At 34.9% G+C, this 15,605-nt stretch overlaps 1 protein-coding gene across 1 annotated transcript in view; it reads right to left on the bottom strand.

The window, feature by feature from the left end:
- LOC149777737 (steroid 17-alpha-hydroxylase/17,20 lyase-like) overlaps positions 1 to 14,987 on the bottom strand; it is a 32,903-nt gene extending 17,916 nt beyond the window's left edge. The window contains exon 1 of the mRNA XM_089938784.1: positions 14,580 to 14,987. Within this exon, the coding sequence (XP_089794910.1) occupies positions 14,580 to 14,922 (343 nt within the window). The 5' untranslated portion in view covers positions 14,923 to 14,987. The remainder of the gene's footprint in view (positions 1 to 14,579) is intronic.
- Positions 14,988 to 15,605: the final 618 nt, after the last annotated feature.

Raw genomic sequence — 15,605 nt, 5'->3', positions numbered from 1 at the left:
ATTTTCGATAGTATATGCATCCCCATACCAGGATTTTACTGGAAACCGTGTAAGAAGATGACTGGCTTCGTATTCTTCAGTTCCGTTTTTTCTATTTCCAGGGTCCTTATCCCGTTGTTTGTTAAAGTACAGAGATATGTGTCCATTCTAGCATTTGTGACTTAGAACTTTTTTCAAACTTTTCTGTTGTTGCATACAGAATAATTCTAGCAGCAAGTCGAAGTAGTGTGGTTCTCCAGTCTCTTTTTTCATTTTCCATAAAATTGGTGATACTTCTTTTACCACTACTTGTTTCCCCTCCAATAACCTTTTCTCCCTACGGGATTACTGGCTAGTTTCCCAGTGGTCTTAAAATATAGCCCGTTTTCCCTTTCTATTTAGCCCGTCAGTTAATTTAGTAAAGTCTTTGTTTACCCATATAATAGCTTTCAGTTTTGATACCACTGAAGGTCTTCTTGCCAATCAGATTCCTGATAATCTGTTTCTTAGGTACCCATTTTATACGCGCATTCCAGGAACGAGCCTTCTGTTGTTTCAGCTCTTCTTGTTTTTAAATATTTCTCCAACTCTGTATGCTCTCTGCAGTACGCCACCTTGCATTTGCAGCAAGAACCAGGTGGGTGAACATATCACTTTTTAGACAAGTCCGTTCACGCAAATAAAGTTTCCTACGAAAAATGAAAATTATAAGGTCAATAACGTCAAATCGGAGCCTCTATCCAAAACGGAGAGTTTCTTTAATTGGGTTAGAGTTTTTGTCTTACCTTATCTTTGTCGTTCGTGTTTTTCAAAATTTGTATGTTTTGTTTACCCATCCAAAACTCATTTGTGGTCGCACCCTCCCTGCTGCTGTGTGGATGTGGGGTAAATAAATCATTATTATATCAATAGTGGAATATCGCGTAGCTAGATTACCTCAAGAGCGATCAGAGACAGTTAACGAATATCTCCCTGTCCGTGATTCTGTCAAATGAAAATTACAAGCGCGTCTGAAGTCTCATGTAGAATTTGCAAAGGGTTCAGAACAATTATTTAAACCAATTGTCGAACCAACAAAGAAAATTGTTACAGCAACTGAGGCGACTCAAAAACTCTTGAAACATTAACTATTGATACTGCTGGTGGTCTTCAAGCAGTTCATCAGCCACCCCAGCAACCTCCTCAACCACCCCAGCGACCTCTTCAACCACAACCTGAAGATGAGCCACAACCTCTGCCAAGATTTAGGACTAACATTACAGATAAATGTACGACTATATTGCCGATATCAAAGACCTAGACAAAGTATTTAATATTGCCGCGTATTGATATAGAGATAAGTATGTAAAATCCGAATATGTTAAATCTCTATAAAAAATCTGATTGGAAGATATTAATAAATTTGTCATCTTTAACCAGAACGTATATGAGTATACTGAATAGGTAATTCAGGAAAGGAGACAAAAAGAAGAAGAATAAAGCATCAACTTGAGAAAGCAAAAGCTAAAAAGAAACTAAGAAACTATTGAAGAAATTACATTCTTCACCAATTAAGAAAAAGCGGATATAACAACAAGTGAGGACGAAGAAACAGCCGGAAGTGGTCCTGTTACTTGAGGAATTGTTTGCATTACCCCATGCCCAAATAACGTCCTTGCAGATGTTGAACGACTAGAAATTGTGATTGGCGGACAACCAGCTTGTAATAATTCCCGAAAAATCATTAAAGAAGCAGCTGATATTTGTCAACATTTATTTACAAGCGGTAGCATGGACATTTCTGTTTATCGATCTCTCATTGATGAAGTCGTTGATGATTATTTCAGTGATTGAGAGTATACAATTAGGTCAGTGACAATAAAATAAGATGATCGTACATAATGCTCAACGAGGACCTGTAATGGTCAGGGTGATAAATTCACAATTACCAACATATAAAGTTACCTACAGAGATGGACTCGGTGATGTTGTTCAGGGTCTTTTTAAAAGGACAGCCCCGAAAGCAATACCGATTGCAAAACAATTGGGAATGAAAGTTATTGACGTTGTTCGTGATAAAGGTATTGGTGCTGTTGGTGATGTTGCTAGTAAAACGTTTTCGGCAGTCAATGATAGACTAGCACAATTAATGCGACGAAAACACCAGCCAGTAAAATTACCCAGCACTGAAGTTATGCCTGCAAATGTCAGTAAAATAATAAATCAAGTTGCAAATAAGAAACTAGCAGATTTGTCTTTCGAAGCAGAAAAAATATAAATGCAAGTCTGAAACCAGGAATTGGTCTTCGTTTTAGACGATAATATATCTAATAAAATGATCAAGCATATATCCGATCCAGCGTTTGATATGGTCGTGATTATCAGTATCATTCTTAAGAAGCACGATAGCCAAATCAGCGTGTACGAATCGAATTACAAGTTCAAGATACAACTAGATATTTATTTACCTGCTGAGGCATTTATTGAAGTAGAAGGAGAACTTGTAACAGACGTCGTCGCTGATACAGCACACAGAGTTAATATCAATAGACTGACCCGGAGCTGGATTTTCGATATTACAGAGCGTCAAGCCAAATTAAAAGATTAGATTCACAGCGCGTCGATTAATGCTGAAAGGTATTCGTAGAAGATTTTCATGCTCAATTCCATTGTCACATTTTTTTGGATTTAGTAGATATTGTTAGAAATGCTAGTTTTGGAGCCAAGCCTACAATCATGCTTGTGCGAAAAGTTGATGATAATGATGATATCTGGCATGAGGGTGGCGCTGCTGATGGCAAAGTAATATTATTTAAACTTTCGTTGTGGATGCTGGTAATGACTCCATCGCTTGCTTAAGAACAAAAATTACTCTCTTTTATGGACTCAGGTGGTAAATTATTATTAGCATGGTTGACGATGACTACAGATAGCGTTCAAAGTGTACTTGATGGTTTATTTGCATGGCACATAGCATCACAACAAGATGTTTCTGCACCACGACATATATTTCTTGCTTTCCAAGATACTGTACGAGTAAATTAGACAAGAACATAGTTCAATAATATTTGAGAAACTTGGAGTTAGTGAAGTTTCCATAAGAATAAACCGACATCAAGAACCGTCTGAAGAAGTATTATTAAATTTTGATCAAAATTATGTTGCACGTGTATTTCGTCGTTTGATGACATTCATGGCACGTGATCAAAATGTTGATTCCGGTCTACAAATATCACAGCTGGATTTTACAACACTGTATCCGATTTATTACTTTTTGCTGGAATACCCGGATTTAATTAGACAATATGTCGTTGATATACACTTTCGTGCTTGCGTTAACACAGGTGGTGGTGTTACTTACAAAGCGACTGCTGTTATACTTACCGACAAAACAATGTTAGTTGAAGGTATTGATGGACGAATGAGAGTTATTAATGCCTCAGTGGAAAACATGTAATTAAATCGTTCATGATATTTATAATGTCATATCATCATGTTAGTGTCAGTCTGACTTTTGGTCAGATTGAAAAGCTACAATCGAAATCAGCAAAAATCTGTGCAATAAAAAGATCACTAAAAAAAGATTAGATCACAGGAGGTTGAAAACAAATCATTGTCAGAACGTTAATTTAGGCATTTCAATGACGCCAAACAATCAAAAACCGGTGTTAGACTGAATCTTTCTGCGGATGCTATTAAAAACGCAATTAAAACGGATGGTATATTCCCAGGTCTTGCAGCTATACCAGCGTTAACAGCCACTGCAGACAGAGCTGTTAAAAAATGAGCTGTATTTTGTTGCTGTTGGAACTGATACTGGAATGTCAGCATTACAGAAAGCAACAGGAAAAGGAATAAACACTTCTAAAAATAAGGGAAAGGGTCTAAGATTACCAGAAACCCCTCATAGGTACGGAAAAGTTCTGAGACTTCCAGGAACACTTCGCTGATTCTTCCTATGTCCATTATTGATTTACATAATGCTGCTAAAAATTAAATATAAAACATTTCAGAGATGTTTATATGCGTCACCAATTACCAAAACAACCAAACGATATTGAAACAGGCATCATTAAAATCGATGTAAGCTCTGGTCAAGGTACTTATTACGTGACATACGCAATTGATCCACGTGAAATTATTTGTTTTGCTTCGTATGGATTAGCACCAACAAAAGAATTTTTAAAATATGTCTTCAGAGTGCAAAGCACATATCTTTAAAACACTCCCGTCTGGTATTCAACATTACCAACATAGACAATAACCGATCCGCCAATATGTGGCCGTGACGTTATTTCTGTAATCGACGCTGTGTCATCATCGACAATACGATCTCATAAAGTCGTGCACGAGTATACAAGTAGACGGCATAACCATCCACCATCGTTTTAAACAGATCTTAAAATATATGGTTAACATTTACGGAAGATATTCTTCTAAACAAAAACAAACAAAAGAAACTGACGGAATAACTCATGAAAATGTGAGTAAACAGATTAGTAACGAAATATCTGAATTATTAAATCTTGCAAATATAGATCCAAAGGAAGTGGTTGTATTTCAGGATAAGCAAGGAAAAAAGAGTAATCTTTCATTGCAAAATATTACCGTTAGAATTAGCGGAGTAACTGAAACTAGTGTAATTGTGTTTGATAGTAATGGAAAAATTAAACCTGATGTTACTATGTCAACGATATCAGAGAATATTCATAGTCGAGTACAAAAATCCGGTATTACAATAACTGGTTCTTTCAATATGTCAAATAATAAAATTACTGGTTTTGATGGAAGAAATACATCGATAATAAGAACCTTCCAATGAAGAACGCGTTAGTTTCAAATTAATAATGAAATGACCACATTTAAATCTGATTAAACTACTCACGTAAACACATGTTTGAATTCTCGTAAAAGAATATATGGAAATATTTGATGTTTTCTTTGGGAAAGCCGGCATTTATTGGTAATAAGCTCTCGGACAGAAAAAATTACCAACAGTGTAGTATTTATAGTAGCGTCTGGACAAGCATTATGGTCACCACTCAGTAAATTTATCCAACATCTCGCTGAGGTTACCGGATAAATACAGGTTCTCAGTACTTGGAGTTACAACATCCACCATAATACCACGGCGTTATCTACTAACTGGATTCTCTGGATCTATGTTGTTGATGTTGGAGCAAAACGACATAGAAATATTTGTAGTGGAACCCGAAGAAAAAAAAATCTTCTTGATTTACTATTGGTGTCTTGAATTAGTAGTTCCATTCCCACCTACTTAAAATATAATGATCATTCCAATCAACGTCTAACGTTTTAGACACAATCAAGCACATGAATGGCAAACAAAACTAAAAAATGTTGTTGACGATTATACAGAAAAAGTAAAAAAATATCGCAGACGTGTAGTTGTTGTTGACATAATTGTGTATTCTGCGTCTTCTGTTATCGCTGGAACCGGCGTATTATTACCAACAATAACAATTATATCGCCAGCAATTGTAACAATTTGTGCTTTCAGCTGCAACAACAATTGCCGTTATTTTTAATATCATCGCAAAAAATATGTGCATGTAAAAGTACGAAATTGCATGAGTATATGATAAAAGTACACGCATCTACGCTAGCATATCCCAAATTATCTTCGTTGACATCATCAAGCCTCAGTGGTGGAAAAATAGATATTAAGTTCACGGAGATGATTAAGAGTTGCAAAGAAGTAATGACTGTGATAGAATCTACGCCGTATTTAAATAATAATAATAATAATAATAATAATAATAATAATAATAATAATAATAATAATAATAATGTCAATCCGAACAAATTACTGCAACAGATTGTCGTTCATACAACTCCGTCAAAAACTACGATGAAATCAGAAAGCTCAACCAATCCTGAATTTAGCATCGACGTTCCAATTGTGATTCCAGTGAACGAAATATTGCTAGGACAATTAAGAGTATATTACAGTTGCACAAATATCATATCAAATCATTTGGTGGATTAATAGCAAATAATTCAATGGTAATTGCAAATAAAAATAAAACAGATGGGACTCTTGATTGGCAAGTTGTTGGTATTCCCACAGGCAAATATCAAATTGAACAAATCAACGATGAATTTCAGCGCAGAATATATTTTACAAGAGGAAGAGAATCCAAAATAGCTATTAATATTCACGAACCAAAATTATCAGCTGTGATATAAATAAATTCGCTAGATTACATCGTTGAAAAATATTCTTCATCGATTAAATCCGTATTAGGATAGCCTGAAATTCCACCTAATAATCAAGGATCATCAGAACCAAAACGCGACGAATTCTTCACGGACAAGAAAATATTCTTCAAGGATTCAGAGTATCGAAAAGAATATCCATGGAATAGTGGATATCATTATTTTTATTATAATGAAGAAGTTTATGGCCACTAAATCAGATTATTAGTTTCATTAACAATTTTATGATCAATGATTTTATTGTTATTAATATTATTTCCGATTAATGGTTAATTTCATCAAATTGATGGATATATTACCCAGATTAATTCAGATTATCAAACATGATAACAAAAATAAACAGTAGCCATGATGAACGGTTATCATTTCCTGGGATCCATTCATTTGCTTTGCCTTTGTGCCTTTTATATGGTCCTTTTGTGAGATATTTATTATGGTCTTCTTGGCACCCCACGAGGCTTTTCTTTTTGGCTGACATTCTTTCTGATGTTTTGGTGTGGGTACCATTCAGTGAGATTGAGTGCTCACATCACACTACTGTTTATGTTTGGAGGCTCCACTATTTCTTGCATAGACAAGCCCCCCCCCACCTTCGAATCCCTAAACGAAACGAAATTTTAGAGCTTCAGAGGGTTGTCTAGGCATTTCAATTTTATGCACACACACACAATATCAAACCCGGGGAGAGTGCAAAACACACTCACGAAGTTGTTCGACGTAGTGAGGAGGTGTACATAAAATTTCTTTGGGGCTGGAGCCCCCACTTTTTTAAAAATCGCGAAATATCGCCAAAATCAACATTTTGTCAGTCACGCCAGACCTCGAGCATGAAAATCAGCCAAGCTAGCACTACGGTACATACCAACGTTACTGATATATGATTCAGAAATTATTATGAAGTTATCTCTGGTGGATTCAGACAAATGATTATTATTATACCGTGTAAATCATAAATGTTGTAAACTGCAGCGTGGATTTATTTCCATTTTCCAAACACAGTGTATAAAATAATCGGCACGTATATTTCTGCCTGGACTTTGTCAAGGTTAAGATACACGTAGGTCTGTATGCAGCTTATTTACCCAGAGATCTAAAAGTAATTTAGCTGTGTAACGATTTGCGTGTGATTTTATTGTTTTTCTGTCTTGACTTTGTCGATGACAAAGTTATTTGGGCATAAATTAAAAGGTGTAAATACCCGTATACTAATTTTAAATATTACAAATTTACGTTAAACCACTGAAAGCTAATTAGACACATACATGTTAAGTACTGAATGACGACAAACATAAATTATATTGCGCAGTAGCAAGCGGGATAACTACTTAATTATTCTACCGGAGAGAGTTTTAGCTTGACAGAGTTATGTCCCTTCATTTGTTTATATCTAACACAATCGTGAGATGCTGAAATATAATTTTTTGTTAATATTTGTTCCAAAACAATGATCTGGTAATATTATCTCTGATATATTTCAGCGAACGAGGGCGAATATGAAAATTTCTGCCAGCTGCATTTATCGATGTAAATATTCTTTCTTCACCAGCCTCAGTATTTACAGACTTATCCACCATATTTGCAAATATTTTACCACTCCCAGTAACTCCAAATTTGCTATTTTGGCTTTATGTAATAGCTCGCAAATTATCAAAGGAATTATCGAGTTTACTGCAGTTGATATGATCAATCACTTGTCCATTTCGATTACTCTGTGATAACACTCGCATATGAATTGATGACAGAAATTATTTTTCTCCCCCCCCCCCCCCCGCCAGCAAGTATTATTATTGAAACCGACTGGTTTTTCAGTCGACAGTGTCTGATTATGCCATCTCGAGATGCAGCATACTTCTTGATGATAGGATCTTTCAAAAACTCATTTTGCTCATTTAATATAATATTATACGTCTTAAAAGTTATTTGAAAATCTGGCGAGATAACCTTCACCACTTTTTATAATCTTGTCATTATTGTCGGTGTTATTTTTTCATCATAATATAGTTTCAGCTCTCTGTATTCTTTACCAGCACATTAAACACACACAACTATTTTGTCCACTAACCCAAACACTACACTTCAAACACGGTTTTAGTCCAAAACTCCCTCTTCGTACACTTTGTAAGTGAAGTCTACAGAATTCGCTTACGCAGGCTTTGTTACAGGGACTTGTAGAACCGCTTCTCGAGGGTCGGTGGTTCTTTTCAGGGTTTTCCCGGGTTCTTCCTCCACCATTAACACTGGCCGTCCTGTATGGCCTATCGTGTGCTGAAAAGTGGCGTTGAACCCCACAACAACAACAACTTGTAGAACCTTGCATTAGCCATCTGCATTTAATTTTTTTTTTGAATCTATATATATAGAATATGTGCAATTGAACCTTCTAAATCTAGATTCAAACTTGATAAAAGAACCACTGACTTGCGGAGGCGAGCTTTGGTTGATCCGACGGAAACTCTGATTAAAAGTGTTCGTGACGCCAAGAAAGAATTTAGCAGAGATGGCACATTTCATGTGTGATCAACATTCAGAATCATTAACAATAAAGATGTTATTGATGCTACAATGAACAATGAACGAGCGGCAACAATTAATAATTATTTCGATGATCGAACATATCTTTTTGGAGTAAAGTTTATTGTGAAAGTAGAAGATACTTGGATTATCTGTGGCAAACATGACTTTGTCCGTCTTTACACTGGAACTACTTTACGTTAAATAAACATTCCAAACCAGGAATATTTACTGGTATTGACAAACCGTAGCATGAAAGAGCGTATCATGTGACCGCAGTTATTTATGCAATATATTCGCTGAATGATAAACCCAGTGTTCATGATCTCAAACCAGTGAAATTTTCGAAAATAAATTGTGTAGCCGAACTAGTAAAGGAACATTTTACAAACGCGATACGTGGAAATAAACTAACAGATCTACGACGTGAAAAAATCAAGAAATGGGCTGAATCAGTCAAGGATAAAGGAACTACAATAAATAATGTTGCTGAATTAAAAAAGAAATTAAAATTCCCAATTAAAGTAAAAACAATAACAGGAGAGATTTTATGCGAATCGAAAAATAAATCGAAAGTAGCTCCGATTGAAATTATTGATCATAATTCGCATGCGTGGACATCTGCAGGAACAATATTTCCACGACATCGAAGTGTTAAATTTTATAACGATGAAATGGGTATATTTTTGATGTTATCAGAGATATTAGTAAAAACGATCCTGTATCTGTTTAGATGTACCAAAAAGGGACTTTGTGATCGATTTTTACCACCTAATGGAGATATTTATCGTACAGAATATCTCCACGAAGAAACAATAAAAATGCGCAGAAATATACCAGTGGCGATATTGAACAATTAATAACTACTACTTTTACAGTTCTTTTGTTGCTGCTCATTTTGCTCAGAAGAAAATTTCGTGGAGACCTACACGATCAGAATTTCTTGGAGATTTCCATTTCAGTTGTGTCGAATAAGGAAACGGTGGAGTATGGAATACTAAATACGATTTTAATGAGGATATTATTATTACGGTTAATATAGCTTTCTTGTTTTCTTGGAATGGGAGAATGTTCTAAATATTCTGACAGATTTGGACATTCAACAAATAAAATGACAATATTTGCGATAAACAGACCATTAACAGATTTTGATTTAACTGGATTCGCTAGTATCGAAAAGTTTGGTTTTGCTGAAATCTCCATCCGATTTGTTATGCCTATTTGGTAGGCATGCTTTAGAACAAATGTGTGTACCATAATTGTTTTTTTTTGTTACTATATATGCTTGATGTAAAAGTATGTTGGCTGTAAATGAAGCAAATATATCATCTAATCAGCAAAAACAAGTTTGGTTACCACAGCAAAAAAAATTTCTAATGATGAAAATCCTGATTTAGCTGATTTTGAAAATAAAGAAACAAAAGATCTTGGCAGAAGTATAATTGGTAAATTTACCCAAGGAGGACCATATGATCATAAAGGAGATTGTGCAAGATTGATTATAGATGATATTGAGTTAGATTTTATAATTAACGATTAATCGAAAAGATGTTGAATTTATCATAACTCTGAAACAACAGCTACAATAATCATTGTGCAAGCTGTAACACAGTAATGTTGTGTCAGTATTCAAATAATAATACAAGACAATTTACCGTAGATAGCATCAATATTAATTTTGGTCACACGCGAAAATGTAGACCTGTCTTGAATATATTCGACTTCGAGATGCTAGTTTACAAACGTGAATGCGGTGGCAATTGTGTGTCTTCAAATTACTTGTAATTGTTTGCGTACAAATCCACGCTGAGAACGAGTTGATTCTAGTCTGTAGATTGCAGGTGTACCGTGGATCTTACCATGCCGAAAATCGTATGCATATTAATACTCCAAATAGGATCAATCGCTCTTTTTTTTACCATCTTCAAAGTTCACCAGGTTCATATAAATATCTGACAGTCACATTGCCTAGTACTGGTTGCTTTGAAAAGGAATCATATCGTTGTATTGGTATATGTTTTTGTAATTGCATTAATGGGTTTCATAGAAATTGCACGAGTAATTTCTTTATTTAACATAGCTATCACACTTGGTAGTCTTGCAACCCACTCACGAGCTCTTATATCTTTCTGAATTATCTCCTTCGCATACTGATATGTAAATAACCAATCAGCAAGTGTTAAATCGTTCAACAATTGCCTGATGACGATGAATTGTGGTATGTCCTTGTCTGATTTTGACGTTGTGTTTTTTATCACAGATAATACTACACCAAGAAACTCCAAGCCAGGATCAAAATATATAAACTGTGGCCATCGCAAGGGTTCTCGTTGGTAAGTTCGTTCAAAAGCAGATACAACTTCAGATACTGTTTTAGTTGATAGTGGTTCTGCTTCTTGATATCTACTTGCAACATCAACGACAGTCAACGCATATTTGCATATACGTGATTGACGCCGACCAATTTTAAAAGTATCGTGTGGTAAAAATAGAATATCTGCTTCACGAACGTCATCGGGGCTGCTGACATCAAAGTGTGCATACTGAATTTGTTTAGTTGGTGGTAGGTAAATTTCCCATATTGCCTGTCGTGCTAACCAATCTGCAGCAACAGACCGTGAGACATTTGCTGCATCAGCTAGTTTACTGATCGCTGCTCTACCTTTCCAATATTTTGTGGGCTATAATAAATTGATTTCATTATTTTAATAATTGGTTGATTAATTACCGGCACCTAATGCTAGCTTACTTTTCATCGCAGATTTTACTTGAAAGCCAGCAAGATTTTCTCTAAGGAATTTATTTTTTATGCAATCTGACGAGTGAATTAACTTCACATTTGCAAATATGTCGTTGCTGTAAATCTTTTTTTAATACACTACTTCATGAACATGACATGCCTGATTAATCGCATATATTGGATACTATCCAGGTCTTGGTTGATTGTTTATCAAGTCGGATATCAACGCGAGTTCCAGGACCGCAATAATTATATCCAAGATGTTTTTCTCTTGGGTATTTAACCCATAGAGCTCCTGGTAATTTTATTAATGAAGTACGATACCACCACCGATTTTATTATTAGAAGTAAATTTATATTTATTTGTACCACATTTTACACATTTACCAGTAAGTGCATGTTTTTGTTGTTGTTATTATTATTGTTGTTAATCCACTTGTGGGTTGGATGCTCTACATCGAACATAACATAAATCAAGAGCCAGTAAAACATCGTCCATCGCTATCAAATTCTATCAGATATATTATCATAGGTCCACATGGGCCTGGTAAGACGCGATTATTACTCAATCTGATAATGAGATGGCTCAAATGGGATAAGTTATATTTAGTTGCACCATCCGTAGATGATCAGAGATGCTACGGGGTGCTTAGAGATTAAAATGAAAATGCAAAATTGTTGGAGGAGGACGACAAGGATATTATTTTATCACCGATATTGATGAAGCCCCATCTGTAGATAATCTTGATGGATTTAGTAATAGTGTAGAAGTGTATGATGATGTGATGATAGACAAAATGTCAAATCCAGCTAGAATATTTTCTCGAGGCAGATATAAACACACCGATATTATCTATGCTACTTAGCGATATTTACAAATATATAAAGTGGTCAGAGTTAACTGTAATATTTTAATTTTGTTTAATGGAGTCGATACACATACTTTGCGAACTATTCATCAAACCTGGTTTTCAGGAGATATGGGTATGATTCAGTTCAAAACCTTCTTTTCAAAAGCACAAGCTATTCCACACGGATTTATCACAAAAAATGTGCATGATCCTCGATCGCGAAATCGTTAGGTCTTAATACAATATTTTGTTAAGAAAATACATTAGTTTTTCATTTTTTAAAATATCTTTATAAGCCGATTAGTTCTATCTAACTCTGATTTAAAATCAGTTTTGTCACGTCGAATTATTTCATTTATAAGATTTTCTGTAGCTTCATCTATACATTTTTTAAAAATTCATTTCCTGATTCACGTTCGGGATTAAGAGGCATTATAATAGTTTTTAATATAAATTCATTATCTAAACAGCAGCAGGGAGGGTGCGACCACAAATGAGTGTCGGGTAGGTAAACAAAACATATACAAATTTTGAAAAGCACGAACGACATTAATAAAATAATACAATAAACTAACCCAATTAGAGAAACTCTCGGTTTTGGTTTGAGGCTTCGGTTTGGCGTTATTGACCTTGTATTCATTAATTTTCGTAGGAAACGTTATTTTCGTGAACGGACTTGTCTAAAAAGTGGTATGTTCACCCTCTTTGCTGCTTAGCACGATTCTTTCAGTTTTAGTCCTGTAGTTTGTAGTTACATTTTTCTTCATTATGTTTAAATATTAGGGAAAGAAACACTATTGTTTGATCTCAATTCAAGTTTGTAACAAACAATATTCTTCCTACATCTATTCAATTATATTAGTGTTCTTTGACCGTTACATCTCAAAGTATGTCGTTAAATGATAATTATGTTTTGTCATACATGACACTGCCTACTCAACGTACTGGATTCTAAGTGCAGTTAAATTGGACATCAAAAACACGTGCGACAGGTGTGAATGCAGCATTTGATGAAAGTATATTCTACTAGTTTTGGCTTGTTGTGCAATTAAAACGTTTCAGCCATTAGTCCTAAAATAGAAATCAGCTAACTATTTTTGATGAAAATGTTGTAAAATTGAATCTCTTAAATGGAGACAGAAATACGATGATAAACATGTTAAGTTCCATAGCTATGCAACTCCATGTTATTATTTGCTAAGGTAGATTAGTAAATACCATTCACAAGTGACAACATATATGTTTTGTTTTATTCTACATATTTTATTGCCAAGAAGATCAAATGAGTATACAGAGCAAAAAGACTGGACATATGTTTTTCAACTTATAAGTTTTTCTCCATTATAGACATAATTAATGAACATACAAGCACGAGGTCTGGAAAGAATCGGGACAGTTTACATACATACATACATACATACATACATACATACATACATACATACATAGAATTAAGCGAGAGGGATAAAAGAAGGATTAATCAGAGGGGTGGTCTGGAATGTACAATTTTAAATCACAATCGTGACTGAACAAAAGATAAACATACGTTTCTGACTCTTTTTCAGTTAATGATAAATAATTTCTGCATTTCTTTTGTAGCAAAATGTTTTGTTTTGGGGTATGTTTGGTACAGTATAAAGTTCACTGCTAAATTCAATTTTATTAAAATCAGTATTTATTACTGATTATCTGCCATAAAGTTCATTTATTGCTTCATTAAATATTCTGCATTTAAAAAAATGATGGCCATTTTCTGTTGGAAATCTATACGAGCAAGAATGATTACCAAATGCAAAGTAACTTGGATTAGAAATTGTGTACTCGTCAACTGGTCTTACAGTTCCATTTTCTACATAAGTAATCTTCTCTGTATAAAGGCTTTAAAAAGCTAGATTGAGGTATAGGTAAAAGCCTCAAGACAGAAAACACTACAAAAATGTAAGAAAGAAAAGATAAAGAAGTGAAGAGCAGAAGAAATTATGAAACAGGAGTAACGTAAGGGTATAAGTATACATTTTCATCTCCACTACTGTCCATTACTGTGTGTTTATGGAGGCCGGTGTAAGATGATGAGGATGAAGATGAAGATGAGAATGAAGATGACGATGAGGATGACGATGAGGATGAAGATGAGGATGAGGATGAGGAGGATGAGGATGAAGATGAGGATGAATATATACAGAGTTTTAGCAAATCATTAAAACGTTCGTCGAAAACACGAAGGCGGGGACGAGAAACATGAAAGAGATTAAGGAGGATGAGGAGAGAAAGGCACTCACCAAATATTACTCCCTTTGAATCATCCATGATGTATTTTGCAAAGAATGTGTCCGGTCGGTCATTCAGGATATCGGAGAAACCCTTTCCCGCAAAGGCTTTCTTGATCAAGCGAGGACAGCTGATCACAAACACGCTTGTAGCGACCATCTTGCATAACATTATTGGTCCATATTTCTTAGCCCATCGGTCAAAGGTGAAGTGGAGACGACTGGATTCAATTTGAAAGAAGCATCCAAAAACAGGCCATTTCGTAGGACCTGGGACAATACATTTCTCCCTAGTAATGTATGAGTAGATAACATACAAAGTAACAATGATCACTGCCAACCATATTGCTAACATTTTGATATCTCCGTCAGCTTGCTTGCAACTGTTCTGGGTGTGTCAAAAATGTACAGCGGTTATGTAACCCTGACTTAATTTATACTGCAATCCATTGCAGGAGATAACTGTGCGAACAAGTTGTCTGTAAATCTAGGATGTGGTATGAGGTACCATTGTGGACAAAATGTAGTCTAATGAGAAAGAAAGAACTGACCTGTCAATCTCACATATCCGTAATTCCATTTTCACTCGCTGAATCGAAGTCGTCGTTTTGAAAGTTATGTTTCACATGTTGAGTTTCTCAGTCTTTTCTGTGGTATTAAACAGAGGTAGTTGAAGGTTCCAGTTTTCTATATGTAGTTTTAAAATATTAACGATTGAATTAAATAGCAATGGTTGAAACTGCAATGTCGTATACTGGCAATGCCAGTTTTACATGTTTGAGTTGAAAAAATCATTTGATATGCCAAGTTTCAGATTTATTGTTTTGAAAATTAAATTTCCTTATGTCGAGTTGTTACCTTTAAACTCTCGAAGTACACATCGATGACTGAAATTTCAAAGTATTAGTTCGAATGTTCAAAGTTTCATCCTTATGTCGTGTTCTTGGATTTTATCTGTTCAATTATATGGCTGTGGGGGAAACTTTTATTTCATAACTGGAGGTTTCATATGTTATATGTTGATGTGAACAACATTAG

Source organism: Sinohyriopsis cumingii, chromosome 17 (assembly GCF_028554795.1).
Source record: "Sinohyriopsis cumingii isolate HCF-2022 chromosome 17, ASM2855479v2, whole genome shotgun sequence".
NCBI classification, from domain to species: Eukaryota; Metazoa; Mollusca; class Bivalvia; order Unionida; family Unionidae; genus Sinohyriopsis; species Sinohyriopsis cumingii.
This window is presented reverse-complemented; position numbering and strand designations above follow the sequence as displayed.